We start from the raw sequence: 17,498 nt of genomic DNA on the forward strand, positions 1-17,498 counted from the left end.
CCTCTGTGGCTGTGATTTAATTATGCAATGCAAACACATTTATCTGCTTGCTTCTACAAGGCTGCTTCTGTGGATTTGTTTGTTCCTCATCAGGCCCACCGACAATCAACAAGCTGAAAAAAAAAAACATTAGTACCATTGTTCAAAGCGAAATTACTGCATTTATAATTATATTTTCGTCACATACTTGTGAGTGTACTACTGAATATGTTGGTGATGTACATTTCTGTATTTTTGCTTTTAAACCATATGGAGGTATGTTTTTTAGAAAAATAATATAATACAGGGCGGCACGGTGGACAAGTGGTTAGCGTGCAGACCTCACAGCTAGGAGACCAGGGTTCAATTCCACCCTCGGCCATCTCTGTGTGGAGTTTGCATGTTCTCTCTGTGCATGCGTGGGTTTTCTCCGGGTACTCCGGTTTCCTCCCACATTCCAAAAACATGCTAGGTTAATTGGCGACTCCAAATTGTCCATAGGTATGAATGTGAGTGTGAATGGTTGTTTGTCTGTATGTGTCCTGTGATTGGCTGGCCACCAGTCCAGGGTGTACCCCGCTCCAGCACCCCCCGCGACCCTTGTGAGGAAAATTGAATGTTTTCATAGTTAGAGCATAGAAAATCTTTCTAAATATAAATTATAAATAAAACCCCTATTGTCACCTTTACACCTTTCTTTGTTTACAACACATTTCTCAACCAAAATGTGCAAGCTACACTACAGAGACAAAAGAGATGCCTGTCGCTTTAAACAAAGCATGCTACCAAGTTAGCTAGTTAGCCTCCAATTTGTTTATTCTAAACTTGAGAAAACAAACCACTTCCACATGGAAAGGGAGGAGAAGGTAATCTAATGTAACGTCCATCCTGTCATTAATTTTCTGTACCGCTTATCCTCACCAGGGTCACAGGCATGCTGGAGCCTATCCCAGCTGTCTTTGTGCGAGAGGCGGGGTACACCCTGGACTGGTCGCCAGCCAATCACAAGGCACATATAGACAAACAACCATTCACACTCACATTCATACCTATGGACAATTTGGAGTCGCTAATTAACCTAGCATGTTTTCGGAATGTTGGAGGAAGCCGGAATACACAGAGAAAATCTCCGAGCCGGGAATCGAACCCATGTCTCCTAGCTTTGCGGTCTGCGCAATAACCATATCATGTCTCATTAATGTAACATTAGTGACACCTAGTGACCAGAATATTACATAGAATTTCATTCATTCATTCATTTTCTACCGCTTTTTCCTCATGAGGGTCGCGGGGGTGCTGGAGCCTATCCCAGCTGTCTTCGGGTGAGAGGCGGGGTACACCTTGGACTGGTGGCCAGCCAATCACAAGGCACATATAGACAAACAACCATTCACACTCACATTCATACCTATGGACAATTTAGAGTTGCTAATTAACCTAGCATGTTTTTGGAATGTTGGCGGAAGCCGGAATACACAGAGAAAATCTCCGAGCCGGGAATCGAACCCATGTCTCCTAGCTTTGCGGTCTGTGCAATAACCATATCATGTCTCATTAATGTAACATTATTGACACCTAGTGACCAGAATATTACATAGAACTTGTATTTCAATATTTTTGATTAATGCTTCATAGTCAAATTATTAATTAATTAAAAAAAAAAAACATGATAGAATGAAATGAAAGCATAGCAACACAGTCCATAGAAATTCTTGGAAAACAGTGCTAAAATCAGTGCACATACAGCTCTGAAATCACACCATTTTGCCACCAGAGTGCCATATTTAGCATGATAATGCTGTATTTTACCATTGTTCCATGGCAATTACAAATTTTCACACCCCCCTTGATGAATAAAATGATGATTATTATGGTAATGTTTGAAATGTGTATCAGTTTTCGACCAATTAAAGACTTTTTATATGCCATCCACAGGCATCGTCTGTGATGCCTCCTCTGTACAAAGTGGATTTGTAGTTTTGTGATCCCACGGTTACTTTTCTTGTTCACGTTTACTTCAGAACAAAGCACTGGTTAAGGCAGTGTTTTTCAACCTTTTTTGAGCCACGGCACGTTTTTTTTACATTGGAAAAATCTTGTGGCACACCACTCACCAAAAATGTTACAAAATGTCGCCATGACCTCACACGTGCATCAATAAGTCTATCAGAGGAACAAGGCAGGTGTTGCCACACGGACCAATATTACATTGCTCTGCCAGTCTTTACACCACAGACACTCCACAGTAGCCACGTTTCTACATGACCAGTTTTTCTCTTTCCGAATGACCTTTCGGGAAACAATGGTATCCATAGAAAGGAATATTCCAATCTCTTGTCTACATGCGCCGTGAAAATCAAACAGAAAAGTCAATAGGGCATGCCCAGTAAAACGTAAACACCAACATCACGTGATACCGACTTCGAGTTTTTCTTTCACTTGTTGGAATAACTCCGTATTGACAGTTTTTCATCTGTCCAGTCTTGAAATTTAGTTTAAATCAAAAACAAACTTTGCTTAGTCCAGTGCCGATTGCTGGCCTCCATTTTTAAAACTGAAGAACGTCTGGATCTGCGTGTTACGTCTTATCTGAGCATGCGCTGAAAGAACGCACCCGGGATAAATTTAAACAGGAAAAGATCAAATTCAATCTTGTTAATATTTTATAATTAAACTCAGGACATGTTTTATATAGATATATATTTTCTTTTTTAATAAAACTGCACTTGTGAATAAAGTATAGAAGGGTTTAGATTCTGTTTCACAGATGGCGCTAATGCACACGAAAGCTGCTTGCCAACCGCCAATAAACAACAGAAGAAGAAAAACACCACGAAGAAGAACACACCCTGACAACTTTCCGTTTGAGCGGGTGCAAGATACCCGAATCGGATTGGTTAAAGGAATATTCCATCCCTGTTCAATTCTTTCCGTTTGAGCAAATAAACCAAATGCAATTGGAATATTTGGGTCCATGTATACTATTGACATAATATTTGCAAATGATGATTAATCAATGTTAATTATAAAAAGTGATATTGGATAATTCCTCACGGCACACCTGACAGTTTCTCAAGGTACACTAGTGGTTGAAAATCACTGGGTTAAGGAACTGTTGTGGCTCATCGTTTAAACTGATACTCCATAGGAGACTATGGGATCCCACAATTAAATTCAGCAACTATGCTATAATTTGTTACATTGTTAGTTAATAATGTGTACTGTCCAGAATGAATGAATAAATAACTAAAAAATACAAGGCATCAGAACCAATAAATAAAATGTATGTATTTGAAATAGCTAAAATATGTTTTCTTTTTTCCCCAACAGGGGTGTGTAAGCAGAGTGGTGATCTGAGTCTACGCAGACTTGTTGATCCTGCTCTCCCTCCATCCTCACCTCATCCCGCTGCAGAGTCGTCACAGCGGGTCTGCCCACTGAATCAGAGCAACGCATCCACATCGCCGACTCTCTGCTTCCCCCTCTCCCTCGGCACTGATCCCTCTCTGGATCTGACAGCAGCTCAATGCCCTCCTTCTCATGAAGTTCCAAACGTAGTCCCACACTTTCACCACACTCCCAGTCCCGCATCACTACCCAACCCGGCTGTAAGCTCCTGGGGCTCGACGGTAGACACCCAGAAGAGCATTCGATTGCCTGCCGCCGCCTCTATCTCAATGACAATGATGGAGCCTGACAACGTTTCGAGCCTGGCGGAGGAGTGTCTCCTTCAGCCAAGCCGTACCTGCCTTGGTTGCTTTATTGAAACCCGCGATGCCACTTCAGTACAGAACCCACCCCACGAGCCGACCACGAGCCCTAATTCAGAAAACGGACTCAGTGTACGGATAGGGGATGTGAATCGAGAGGATTTCTCCGACATCAACAACATCAGCCTCCAGTGCCTGAGCCACGCAGGGGAGGCGGTGAGTCACTATGGAGAACAGCTCCTCTCCGACCAGCTGCTTAGCTTCCCCCTGCCCAAATCCTCAGATGAGGCCAAAAGAGCGGAAGGGAACAAAACAACAAATGACTGTGATGATCCCGACGATGATGCAACAACTAAGAACTTATACGAAGGACTATTATTGGACAAAGTCAGCGGAGAAGAAGCGCTGTTAGCGAATGCCAGCCAGGACTGGGGCTACTTTGAATCCTTCATCAGCGAGAGCAAAATGGAACTGCTGGACCTATGTTCTAAAAATGAGCTGTCAGTCAATCTCTTCTCAGAGGAAGATGTCGATAATTTATTTGACGACGAAGACGACGACTCGACTTTAAGCAGTGACGTTTGTTCGCTAAAGATTCGTTACGAGTCATTTCAGGACAACATGAGGGAAAAAACTAATGTTCTCCAGGAGGAGACGCAGTTAAATTTTTTCCCGAGTGTCCTGGCCAACTGTGCCAAGAAAGAAGAAGGAGTAGGAGTCTTGAGGAGGAGTGTTGAGGACGAGCTTCAGCCCAAAACCGATGAGCTCACTTTGGAAACGGGACAGGAGGAAAAGCCAGGGGACTGCAGTGGTGAGAGCCCACTTGACGGCTCCCACTGCTCGCCCATGTCAACTCCTAAAATCAACTACGTAATAGACTTTAATTCCACGGAGGAATCGGGGGAGTTCAGTGATGACAGCTCCTGCACCGGCTCCTCGTCGGACACTGTGCAGGAGGGCAAATATAAAAAGGGGCACTCGAAAAGATTCTTCAGTCCCTCGAATCCGCTTAACTATGGCTTGCGCTCCAAGAGAAAGGTCCGATACAGTGATGATTACTTGTACGATGTCGACTCGCTTGAGAGTGAGAAGAATGCAGAGAAGAAAGACAAAACCCCATTAGGTCAAAAAGAGGAAGAAGATGTCGACTGGTGCCCCAAAAAACGTAGGAAATCATGTCGTAAAGAGCCGCCCGTAGTCATCAAGTACATCATCATAAACAGGTTTAAAGGGGAGAGACTAATGTCTGTGAAACTGGGCAAACTAAACCCTGTGGACGGTACCGTGAGTTTAAACGCCGACACAATAAGCAAATATGAAACATTGGCTCCTTTGAAGGATTTCTGGCAGGAGAAGCAAAGAAAGCGACAGGAGCAGCTCAAGCTGGTCGCCAGAGAGAGACAACAGCGTGGTTTTCATCTGAACGGACGACACCATCGTCCATTTAATTCTAGTCATCCTAAAAGGAAATACAAGTTTGCAAACAGACTAAAGGTTCAAAGGGTTCACGCTGTGGAGCAGTCAGTTATTGTGCAGGGTTCTCTACCCTCTGATCAGACCCATGGGTGTGTCATTAAGGATGAGGCCTCGGGGATCCCGGTCACATTGGACATAAACGGCATCACAAACAAGAGTCGTTCGCAGGAGAGGGAGGAAAGAGAAGGTAGAAGATTGGGAGGAACGGAAATAGTTAGAATAAGAAAATTCAAAAGCGAAGCCAGGCTGAAAAGCCAGAAAATAAAGGAGGCACAAGAGAGGAAAAACATTACAAATGAAACCAGGGTCGATACCCCTAACACCGACGACCTTACGACTAAGTCCACTACAACCAAACTTGAGTTCTCGGAAAATTCCAACACAACTGACACCGACAAGGAAAAATTCCCATTTGTTTCGTCGTCCTGCTCCCCTGACAAAGCACCATCCTCAGAGGAAGTCGAAACCGGTGTCCCGGTCATCCCGGGCGGCTACCTGCAGACCTTACTGGATGCAACAGACTCCTCCGGAAGTACATCGATCCCGTATTTCCCTCAGCAGCCGTCAAGACAGCAGTATCCCGTCGGCTTATCCTTAGAGGAAAAACAATTTTCCTCTCTTCAACTTGCTCAAAGCTGCGTCCTCTCGCCTCCATCGGAATCAGAGCTTCAACAGTCTCCACAGAACTGCCCCAGCTTCCCTCAAATATGGCATCCGCAGCTCTGCACCAATCATAGCCAGAACTTTGGGCCCGAGACCCCTGAAACCCCGATCTTACCCAACAGCTTTACGGCTACCGTACCCTTAAACGAGAGCCTACCGGTGTCGAACTACAGCCAACTCAGCCCAGAAGATGAACGCATACTTTATGAGAAGAGCTACCTGACAGAGTCTGGACTACAACCTGGGGCAGATCTACAAGTGTGTCAGTCTACCTGTGTGGAGGGGCAGGTTCAGTACCAGAGAGGGTCTCTGTGCACGGACAATGGAAGACTCATCAGCTATGACTCGGTAGGCTCCTTATCAGCGTCCTCGAGCAATTACAGTTCGCTAAGTCTCAAATCTTGCGAGCGAGAAGGCGAGGAAGAAGGCCGAGACAGTTTCTTAGCTCACTGCAGTCCTAAAATGGTGATTCAGCAGAGCGTGGATGCCCTCACGCCACTCAGGGAGTCCTCAGACCTGCTGGACATCTCTAATTTTACTCCTGATAAATTCAGACACTCGTCATTGTCGGAGCTTTCCCCACCTGAAACCCCTAACCTCTCCCCGCAGGTGGCAGGGCGTGACATGAAGATCCCGGCAAATGTTGGGAAATACCAGGATGTGAATGATCTGGCCGCGGAGCGCGGCAGGGACGTTAAATGGAATTGTGACATTATGCAGCAACAGGAGCACACAGGAAATGCGTACACCGTAGAAGATACTCAATTTCCACTGCATAACTTCAACAACCAGGACGTCTTATGTTTGGATAAAAAGGACCTAAGGGTTACGGAATTTGAAGACACTGATGAAATCACGGGGCCTAAAAGCATCAAAGTGAAACGGAAAGTCAATTGCAAACAGGCAGCTGCAGGACAGAGTCCCAAAAAAGTCCGTGCCCCGAGAACACCCAAATCCGAAAGAGTAAAGTCCCCTAAACAGAACTCCCGTTCTACCAAAAAAATCAAGGCCATGTTAGAAGGTAAGGCGGCCAAGAACCAAGCAGAAGGGTGTGCTCCTGGTTTACCGGACAGCACCAACACCGGAGACTGGTCTAGCCCTGGTTGGTCAGAGAGCAACAGTCTAGTCGGGGACGACCAAAGAGAATTTGAGGAGCCCTCAAATATTCTTTCGAATATTGTCTCCGGTATGGCCGAAGTCCAGAGATTCATGATGGCTTCCATTGAGCCGCTGTGGAACCCGATGTCAGAAGCCGGTATCCCCACTGAAGCTAACAGCCTCAACTTAAAGACCCTAAAAATCTTAGCAGGTACAGAGTCCGATCTGAAGAAAAAAGGTGCCATGCTGACAGGGGCTGGAAGAGGCAGAAAGGCAGGAAGTAAGGGAGGGAAAAACCAGGCCAAATTCAACCCCGCTCACCCGTTGTTCCCTCAACTTGCTCTAGGCTGCGACATGTTCGACAAACCCAACTTTATTAACCCTGGTCCCGCGCACAAAAAGCTGTACCGTCACAAGACCAGCGCCAAGTTTCCTCGCATTGAAACACTGAAGGGGAAGCGAGCTGAGAGAGACCCAAATAAGGACATAGCACTGATGACCTCTTTTGAGAAACTGAGGTAATATTTTGTTATCAGCTGCTGTTGCACCCCCTTCTCTCCCCCCCACCCCGCTCTTTTACCCCACTATACCTGAGCCCTCCCTCACAAGCATACCTACACTGACGCTATGCCAGAGCTGCATGAGAACTACGTTCCCCTTGATTTCTCTCACTTCCTTTTTAACCCCTGAAAAGGAAATTAATATCTGCATGAAAAAACTTCTTGTACGTTGCAAACTACCTATCGAGTGATTGTGTCCAGCTTGATTGAGATTTTAAAAACAACCACACGGCTGCATTTTTCCTTGCTTTTGTTGTTTCCTGCTTTGTTTGTTCTTCTTATAGTCGTTTTTATTATTTTTTTTTTCATTTGGTCTGGAAGAAAAAAAAAAAAAAGAATAAGCTTTGAAAAATGTTCTGTAAGCTTTTTGAGGAGCTTTCTTTTTGTATTTTCTCAGCAAAAGCTGCTCCCCTGAAAGTATGTATTTGTACCCCTTTCCCCCGTAAAGATGTAGCTATATACACAAAATGCATTGAGTGACATCTACGCACCCCCCTTCCTCCTCATCTGTTTTTGTATGCAGAATGTGGATGTCCTGTTGTTGCTGTCCTTCATACACTGCCTGGCTCATTTCAAGAGGAAAACCTACAATTAATGAGCCCTATTTAATCCCAAGGCATCTTGAAAAAACAAGATGGGACCATTTTGTATTGATGACATATCAGATGTCTTTTGTTCCCCTCGAGGTCAGAATGATTTTCTTTATTGAGTGTTTCTTTTTCTTCTGGAGCACCGAGGAACTGGTTATCTACATTTACATTTTTACGCCTTGCAATGTCATTAAAGCTCCACCCTCAGAGTATTTTTGTCATTGTTGTTGTACAGGGACATGCAATATTTGCAAACAAAAAGAGATAATTATACCTTAAAATCAATGTGCCAAAAGTAACAATGCTGTGTAAATGACCTCTTATATATGTGTGAATATTGGCTGTTCCTATTTTCTATCTTACTGGAATATTGGCTCCTTACAGAGACTTGCCACAAAAAGGAATTCTTTGTTTGGGACTCTCTTCTCTCTTGTCTGATGAAAAGGCACCAACAGCTGGCAGTGGTACACCACCACTCACTAAACCAAATCAGAAACACTCTCCTTGTCCCACCCGCACACACACTTCGTTTGCCAAATTCAATTTACCTCAACATCGCGTGGCGCTGATAAGCAACAAGGAGAGAGACAAAAAGGAAACGTGCTCTGAAGGCAACTACGGAGAGAATAAGAGGAGAGGATGAGGTATTCGAACAAGCTTTCTGTGGACCAAGGAGAATGTAGTACAGATGTTTGAGGCTAAGCGAGGAAGCGATTTGTCAGCCGGGGGGGTTCGGCCTCGCTGAAAAGCCGTTTTTTGGGACTGGAGATTCAAGGCAGTTTATTACACACAAGAGATTGAGATGCACGCATCGGTTCTGGATGCGGCGGTTGGAGTTAATGTGAATGTGAAAGCGGTTTTCAGTGCAAATGGAATCAGCAATCTTGTAAATGAAGGGAAGCATGTCTTTTCATCAGTTCCATGCTGGAAACTTACTTTGAACCAATTGAAAAAAGAATCGTTTATCGTATCGTTTTTATTGTCTTAACACTAATTTATTATTTACGCCACATGTTTTCACTTATGGGTTCTGTTGTGTTTCATTTTTTCCCACATTTTTTTCTTATGTTATATTCACTTTTTCATATTTTGGCAGAAAACGAATACCGTATTTGCGCACAATTTTTAAAAAAGCATATTTAGGCTAATTTCTGAATGAATTCAACCTACAATCAATACGTTACAAATAGCTGCAAAAATTTTATACAGGGGTTCCCAAACTTTACCAACTCAGGGCCCACTTGAAAATCTAAAAAAAAAATGTCAGCGGCCCACCTTTGTCCTATAAACAGTACATCGACAAAATGCTGCATTCTCAGAGCACTTAACTTAATAATAATAATAATAAATTTAAAATTACAATTTTATTTACAATTTTACTTACAAATTTATTTACAATTTTATTTACAAATTTATTTACAATTTTATTTACAATTTTATTTACAATTTTAATTAATTTTAAAAATTAAAATTGTAATTTAATAAATAATTTATTATTATTAAAATTTGTATTTTTAGTTTTTATTTTTAAAAAAATTAAATTAAAAATAATATTTTGATTTTAATAAATAATTTATTGTTATTTTATTAATATTAAAATTTTAATTTTAACATATTGATATTAATATTATTAATAATAATATAATATTAATATGTATTCAAGACTGGCATGATGACCAGAGAGCTACGTTCCAATCATAAACTGTATAAGGTTCTTAAAATATTGTGACAGGTCAATAACACTCAATAGGTTATTACTTGGGCCTATAAATATTTTTTTTAAACGTGCAATAAATATTTTACAATAAAAATTATTTTAAAATAATATTTGCAAAAATTATTATCAGATTTTTAATGACCTCTCATGGCCCACCTGCAGTAACACCACGGCCCACCAGGGGGCCGCGGTCCACACTTTGGGAATCACTTCTTTTATTGCAGACTTTTGGAAGCATGACTTCAAAACAGGCCTCGTCACCCAAAAAAAAAAAAACATTCCGGCACAAGGATGATAGGAGTAAGATTGCTTGCATGTGACAAAACTCCAAATCAAACATGGATTCTTTTTTCCCTCCCACCTCCCTTCTTCCCTCCGCCATGATCCTACATTTCGTTTTTCCAGAATATCAGGGTTAGGACCAAGACGAGCTGCTGATGGGAAGCTCCACGTGGGTTGTAAACCCATTTAGTCTGCCTTCTCTCATTTCTGCCTATTGTCAAATTGAATGTACTTAATCGAAGTTGGTTTTTTTTATTCTGTTTTCAAAACGTGCCACTGTTGAGCTGCCTCATTTTAATGGTGCTAAGAAAGCTGACCTTTTTTTTGTTGTTTTATTTTTGTTTTCCCATGAGTTAAGACAAAAAAAAAATAAGAAATGCAAACAAGATTAGGTTCCTAATCCTCCTTATGAATGTATATTCTAATGTTATGTTTGATGTATTCATTCATGATTCTTTGACATTGATTGGGATTACTTTTTGCTCTTTTCATTAAAAGATCGCCAAGCTTTATATATACTGTCTAGAGTTGTTACCAGAAGGAATCTTAATGAACTCTTGACACAACAAAATCTTGTATATTTTTTGTGTGCCAATTTGTAACATATTTTGTAAGTGTATATTTTTCTTAGAAAGTGCTGTGAAGTATTTGTGTGTGTGAGTAACCTTTTATGCGCCTCCATGGGCAGTGGAAAGGATATACGATGACAAGTTTCTGGTTTTAAAAACCAAAATATGAAAGTATCAACAAAAACACTAGAACTATTTACATTTTGTTGGGAGTTTTTTTGTAATAAGACCATGATCTTGTTGTGAGAGTGTTGTGTTACTGTGTAAAACACAAATAAGCAAAGAAAAAAAAAAGAAAACCTGAAAGAAAAAAATATATAATTTGTGAACAATTTGCTGTTTTATAGATTTTCATGTAAATTATTTGAGTATTATTTTGTTTTTTTTGTTTTGTTGTAATTGTTGCAAAGGTTTTAAATATTTGTGATCAAGCCTGTATGGTGATAATGTAATATTGGTAACTTGCTGAGTTTTGTAATAATGTTTATGGAGTAAATATACAAATTAAAATAAGATTTTGAATGCTGCTTTCTGAAGAGAGATGGATTGTATTTTTTAAATGCCTCATAAGCGTAATCAGTGGTAATTAAGAGATTATATTAGGTGGATTTTAAAGGGGACCTATTGTGCTTTTTCCACTTTTCTGACCTATAAATGTAGTTAGAATGTTGTATTCTCATGTTAAACAACGTCAAAGTTTCAGATAATGAGGTTTGCGCATTTGGAAGTAGGCCCTGAAAAATGTTTGGCTCCCTGTGATGTCACAAGTAGCCATGCTTCCTTATATGGGCATGGCCAGATACTCTCTAGGACTGCCCTCCCCACAGCTCTTCTTCCCTCGGTTTTACGGTTGATAGCTATGGCTCCCCGAAAATGTTTCTAGGGAGAAAGCTCAGGCAGAAGTGGTTGGAGTTGGTGATTCCCAGCAAGATCTGTCAACGGCATTTCACATGATGCTGTTTTTGGGAACAAGAACGTGAAATATATGGTAAACAGAAGCAGCGTGCTCTCGCCGGGAAAGGTGCATTTATGTCGGAAACACTATGCCTGCACTCAGTAAACACACACCTATGTTACCACTTCATACTCGGGCAGGGGTCTCAGGGGTCTCCAGCCAGTAGATCATGGTTCCTAAACACTTTTCAAGTAGCTCTCCAAAGACTCATTTACTATCAACGCTTATACCCGCAAAATTGGTGGTTAGGTGCAGATTCTGGATGATCAAAAACCTTTCTGTGCTGGTTATTGTGTGTAGCTGCTCTACAGGAGTCCACAACTCAATAAAAAGGGATACATATTTGCATAATAGATCCCCTTTAACAGCGCAGCGCAACCGAATTATTTATTTATTATTTAGCTACCAGCCAGTAGATCATGGTTCCTAAACACTTTTCAAGTAGCTCTCCAAAGACTCATTTGCTATCAACGCCTATGCCCGCAAAATTGGTGGTTAGGTGCAGATTCTGGATGATCAAAAACCTTTCTGTGCGGGTTATTGTGGATACATATTTGCATAATAGGTCCCCTTTAACAGCGCAGCGCAACCAAATTATTTATTTATTATTATTTATTATTTATCTACCAGTCAGTAGATCATGGTTCCTAAACACTTTTCAAGTAGCTCTCCTAAGGCTTATTTACTATCAATGCTTGTACCCGCAAAATTGGTGGTTCGGCAGTAGTCTTGAAGTGACCAATCACAGTGGAGTGGGCATGCTCGGAGGAGGCCCGTGGGTTGAATAAATTAAACACGTAACACAGCTGGAATAGGTGCAGATTCTGGAAGATCAGAAACCTTTCTGTGCGGGTTATTGTGTGTAGCTGCTCTATAGGAGTCCACAACTCAATACAAAGGAATACATATTTGCATAATAGGTCCCCTTTTAACAACCAAATTATTTATTTATTATTATTTATTATTTATCTACCAGCCAGTAGATCATGGTTCCTAAACACTTTTCAAGTAGCTCTCCAAAGACTCATTTACTATCAACGCTTATACCCGCAAAATTGGTGGTTCGGCAGTAGTCTTGAAGTGACCAATCACAGTGGAGTGGGCATGCTCGGAGGAGGCCCGTGGGTTGAATAAATTAAACACGTAACACAGCTGGAATAGGTGCAGATTCTGGAAGATCAGAAACCTTTCTGTGCTGGTTATTGTGTGTAGCTGCTCTATAGGAGTCCACAACTCAATACAAAAGGATACATATTTGCGTAGTAGGTCCCCTTTAACAGTGCAGCGCAACCGAATTATTTATTTATTATTATATATTATTTATCTACCAGCCAGTAGATCATGGTTCCTAAACACTTTTCAAGTCGCTCTCCAAAGGCTCATTTACTATCAACGCTTATACCCGCAAAATTGGTGGTTAGGTGCAGATTCTGGATGATCAAAAACCTTTCTGTGCGGGTTATTGTGTGTAGCTGCTCTATAGGAGCCCACAACTCAATACAAAGGGATACATATTTGCACAATAGGTCCCCTTTAACAGTGCAGCGCAACCGAATTATTTATTTATTATTATTTATTATTTAGCTATTAGCTATGTCTTTAGTCAAATAGTACCCAAGTTAAATAAGGGACAGCCTGAGAAATGGGAGTACCCCAGGAGTGTCCAGGGTGCGGGCCAGAGACTTTTTAAAATATGTGAAATATATATAACTTCTTCATATATGTACAAAATATTTAAAATAAATAATAATTCATAAGTTGAATGCTTGCAAACCTTCCAAAAGTACATTTGCCAAGTAGAACATACCTATTTACACTCAGTACATTTGCACACGCGTTTGTCATCTATCACCTGTGGTTCGCTTGTTATGCTTGAATCAAACTTTTTATGGCTTAAAACGCATTTGAAACACATGCTGAGCGCAAAAAGTGATTTTCTAAATAAGCATGGCTCCCGTGGTGCCTTGACAATGGAAAACAAAAACTACTCCGAAACATCTCTGAAACAACTAGAGTGGAAATGGGCTAACAGCGCCGGGTTTGAATTTCAGCACGGATCACCGTGTGTGCAGTTTGCATGTTCTCCGCATGCGTGTGAGAGTTTTTTTCCAGGTATTCTGGTGTCTCCCATATCCCAAATATATGCGCGTTAGACATACACATACATTAGCTAACGTAACTATGTGTCATACAATCTGCTTGTATGTACTTGAGTCTTGGTTTAAACGTGGATGTTGCCTTGAATTAGTGAACAGAATAGAATTGAACGTATTTATTGTGATTGGTGCAGGTGCAAGTATATCACATGATAATAATAAAAACTTCATTCATTTTCTACTGCTTTTCCTCACGAGGGTCGCAGGGGGGTGCTGGAGCCTATCCCAGCTGTCTTCAGGCAAGAGGCGGGGTACACCCTGGACTGGTCGCCAGCCAATCACAGGGCACATATAGTCAAACAACCATTCACATTCACATTCATACCTATGGACAATTTGGAATCGCCAATTAACCTAGCATGTTTTTGGAATGTGGGAGGAAACCGGAGTACCCGGAAAACACCCACGCATGCACGGGGAGAACATGCAAACTCCACACAGAGATTAGCCGAGGGTGGAATTGAACCCTGGTCTCCTAGTTGTGAGATCTGCGCGCTAACCACTCGGCCGCCGTGCCGTCCATAATAAAAACTTATGCGGTAATAAATGCTAAAATGCTAAAAATGTTAAAATGACAAATAAGGTAATTGAATTTGTACATAAATAAAGGATGTGAGAATTAGAATATGAACTACAAAACACTGAATATCAAGAGTATATGTGAATGGTTCTCGTTTACTTCCCCAAAGACTTCCTTGACATGTTTTGCATTCAAGCAAAACACAACAAAAATGTTCCAAAACACAAAAGCAAAGGGTAAAAAAAAACCCATACATTTCTGATAAAATCTCACTTCTCTGCACAACTGTCATGGAAACTCATCTTCCGTGTTGCTCTCTGTCACGACACTTGCTTGCTGAAATAGACCCCCACCCAGTCTGTTTTGCTTTGTCGTCCTGGAGCTGCTGTGACGCAGTCCCTATGATTACCGGCCCGTATATACCACTAGAAAGCACAAGGTTTCGATGCTTTGGTCCAGGGGTCTCAAACTCAATTTACCTGGGGGCCACTGGAGCTAGGGTCTGGGCAAGACTGGGCCGCATCAGGTTTTCCAAAAAAAAAAAAAAAAACGCATTTATTAAAAACAGAAAAATATACAAACTTTTTCAGTGCTTTGGTTCTGATTTTCTACAATAAAAGCTCTGATAAAACATTCCACTGTTCCACTGCATTTTTCTGCACAAAATAAGATGAAAAATAAGTAAACAAATCAATAATAAAGAAAATTAATCAATCAGTAATAAACAAATATAATAATAATAATAAAACGGCAAATAATAAAAACTTAAGAAACCACATATAGTTGGTGGGTAGACAAATTATTTTTTTCAGATTAAAATGAACAAAGCATTATTAGAGCCCTGTAGACATGACAAAACACAACTATAGTCACATTTATACTTTTTTTATTTACAACATATTGCGCAACTGCAGGGTCTTGAGACACATGCTAACTCACAAACTAGAGAGCTAGCGACCTAAACGGTAGCCTTCAAGTTATTTCCTTTAAACTTAAATAGCCAAAAACGTACCACTTCCACACGAATAGGGAGGATAACTATTAACTGTTATTTAACCTTTAACATGAACATTAATCAAACGTAATAATTTTTTCTGGGTACATGATACCATACAGCATCCATATCAAACTTGCGCGGGCCGCACTAACATTAAACTTTCATATCAAGGCGGGGGCCTCAAACTAGTGTCCTGCGGACCACATTTGGCCCGCGGGCCACGTGTTTGAGACCCCTGCTTTGGTCAAATTAATTAAAGAGCTTAACGGGGCCATAGGTTTCGGTTTGTTTGATGTTTATATGTACCCTGTCAGGGTGTACCCAACTTCTTGCTCAAAATCAGCATGAATAAGCTCCAGCTCAGGAGAAAATGAAGAAGAATTGGAAGGAATATAAACAATGATCGTCCATGCCATATACAGTACATATAATAATACTGTACAGTACACGCACCACAGTTGAAACTACAGCACCATTCATTCTAATAAATCCTTCCCTGTATTTTAAGCTTCTTTGACAAAAGGGATTTTAGTTTCTGTGGGTCCAGCTTTGGATCATGTTATTTTAATGTCAGAACTAATTAGCACTCCGGGTCATGCATAGCTAGAGTGATTGCTCATCCATAACTCTGAGCTGGGCTGCTGTGGTCCACACTGCAACTCATTCTGGCATGCTTAATTGGAGCTGGAGCTACTGTCTGAGACCATAAACACATCCTGTGATGTATGCCTCCAAAATTGTCAGGTGATATTAACATTGTTTTTGTTCTGTAGTCACCCATATCAGCTTAAGCAAACAGGCCAATTATAAGATAGAATGTCTAATGCAATGGATCAGGTATACACATTCGGTGGCATGTTATTTATTTTGTCATATGCTTTGGACTTCCATCCATCCATTTTCTATACCGCTTATCCTCACGAGGGTCGCGGGTAATCCTAGCTGTCTTCGGGCGAGAGGCGGGGTACACTCTGGACTGGTCGCCAGCCAATCACAGGGCACATATAGACAAACAACCATTCACACTCACATTCATACCTATGGATAATTTGGAGTCGCCAATTAACCTAGCATGTTTTTGGAATGTGGGAGGAAACCGGAGTTCCCGGAGAAAACCCACGCATGCATGGGGAGATTCATTCATTCATCATTCATTTTCTACCGCTTTTTCCTCACGAGGGTCACAGGGGGTGCTGGAGCCTATCCCAGCTATCTTCGGGTGAGAGGTGGCAGGGTCCACCCTGGACTGGTGGCCAGCCAATCACAGGGCACATATAGACAAACAACCATTCACACTCACATTCATACCTATGGACAATTTGGAGCCGCCAATTAACCTAGCACGGGGAGATGTGAAATGCAAACTCCACAACAAACAAAAAAAAAAAGACATACTGTATGGTACTTTCTTCTCACATGTTATACACAGGTCAAAGGCATAATGTTTGCTAATGCACTGCAAAAGATGATTTTGTGTTGTACAACACTAGAGTAAACAGAGCAGATCAAACAAATTAATAACAATGATCAAAACTCATTTCATAAGAAGAAATAATCAATAATTCATCAAAGGAATGACTGCATGCAGCAAAAGAATATCATAACAAAACTAAATAAATATACAAAGCTATGTTTTAAATATTCTAATACTGCAAAAATGCATTTAATTGATGTTGTGGCTGCTAGTCAATATTGTGAATTACTTCGGTTACCGGTATTGTTTATAAAATACTGATCATTACTTAGCTTTCTGTACACACCTTTGAGTTAATATGATGTACTTTGGCACACCTAAACAGCGCCACTACTTGTCGAAACCAGGAATGACAAGAGAATTCGAGGTCTGTCACCCAGTAGCACCCACTTCAGCAACCGCCGTACACACAATGTTAAAGATTAAACAGACTAAATAAGTGTAATGATGTGGGTTATACGTAACAGGGGGCAGGATATTGAGGTAATATTACCGTGTTTGGTATGGTGATTTCATAGTAAATCTGTTGGTGAATTAATGGAAACAATACATACGTGCATAACCGCATCGTGACGCTGCAGCTAAACTGTGGCGGAGTCGGTTCAAAACAAACAACATACTCCTATAACATAACCTATATAAAAATAGTTACCCCGATTTTTGACTTTCAGGTACTGCCTACCCCCCAATGTGCCAAACATTGAAGTACTCAAACAGCCTATCTGGCGTCATTCTGTCTGCCTGCAAGACAA

General features: G+C 41.1%; 1 protein-coding gene across 2 annotated transcripts in view; it reads left to right on the top strand.

The window, feature by feature from the left end:
* Positions 1-11,171, top strand: part of nexmifb (neurite extension and migration factor b) — a 109,873-nt gene extending 98,702 nt beyond the window's left edge. Inside the window, exons 3-4 of one of the 2 annotated variants that reach the window (XM_058062768.1) lie at positions 3,310-7,444; positions 8,010-11,171. In XM_058062768.1, the coding sequence (XP_057918751.1) occupies positions 3,310-7,444; positions 8,010-8,355 (4,481 nt within the window). In that variant the 3' untranslated portion in view covers positions 8,356-11,171. Of the gene's footprint in view, positions 1-3,309 lie in introns of both variants that reach the window. The other variant, XM_058062769.1, reaches the window with a different exon arrangement.
* Positions 11,172-17,498: the final 6,327 nt, after the last annotated feature.

The sequence above is a fragment of the Doryrhamphus excisus genome, chromosome 23, assembly GCF_030265055.1.
Source record: "Doryrhamphus excisus isolate RoL2022-K1 chromosome 23, RoL_Dexc_1.0, whole genome shotgun sequence".
Lineage (NCBI taxonomy): Eukaryota > Metazoa > Chordata > Actinopteri > Syngnathiformes > Syngnathidae > Doryrhamphus > Doryrhamphus excisus.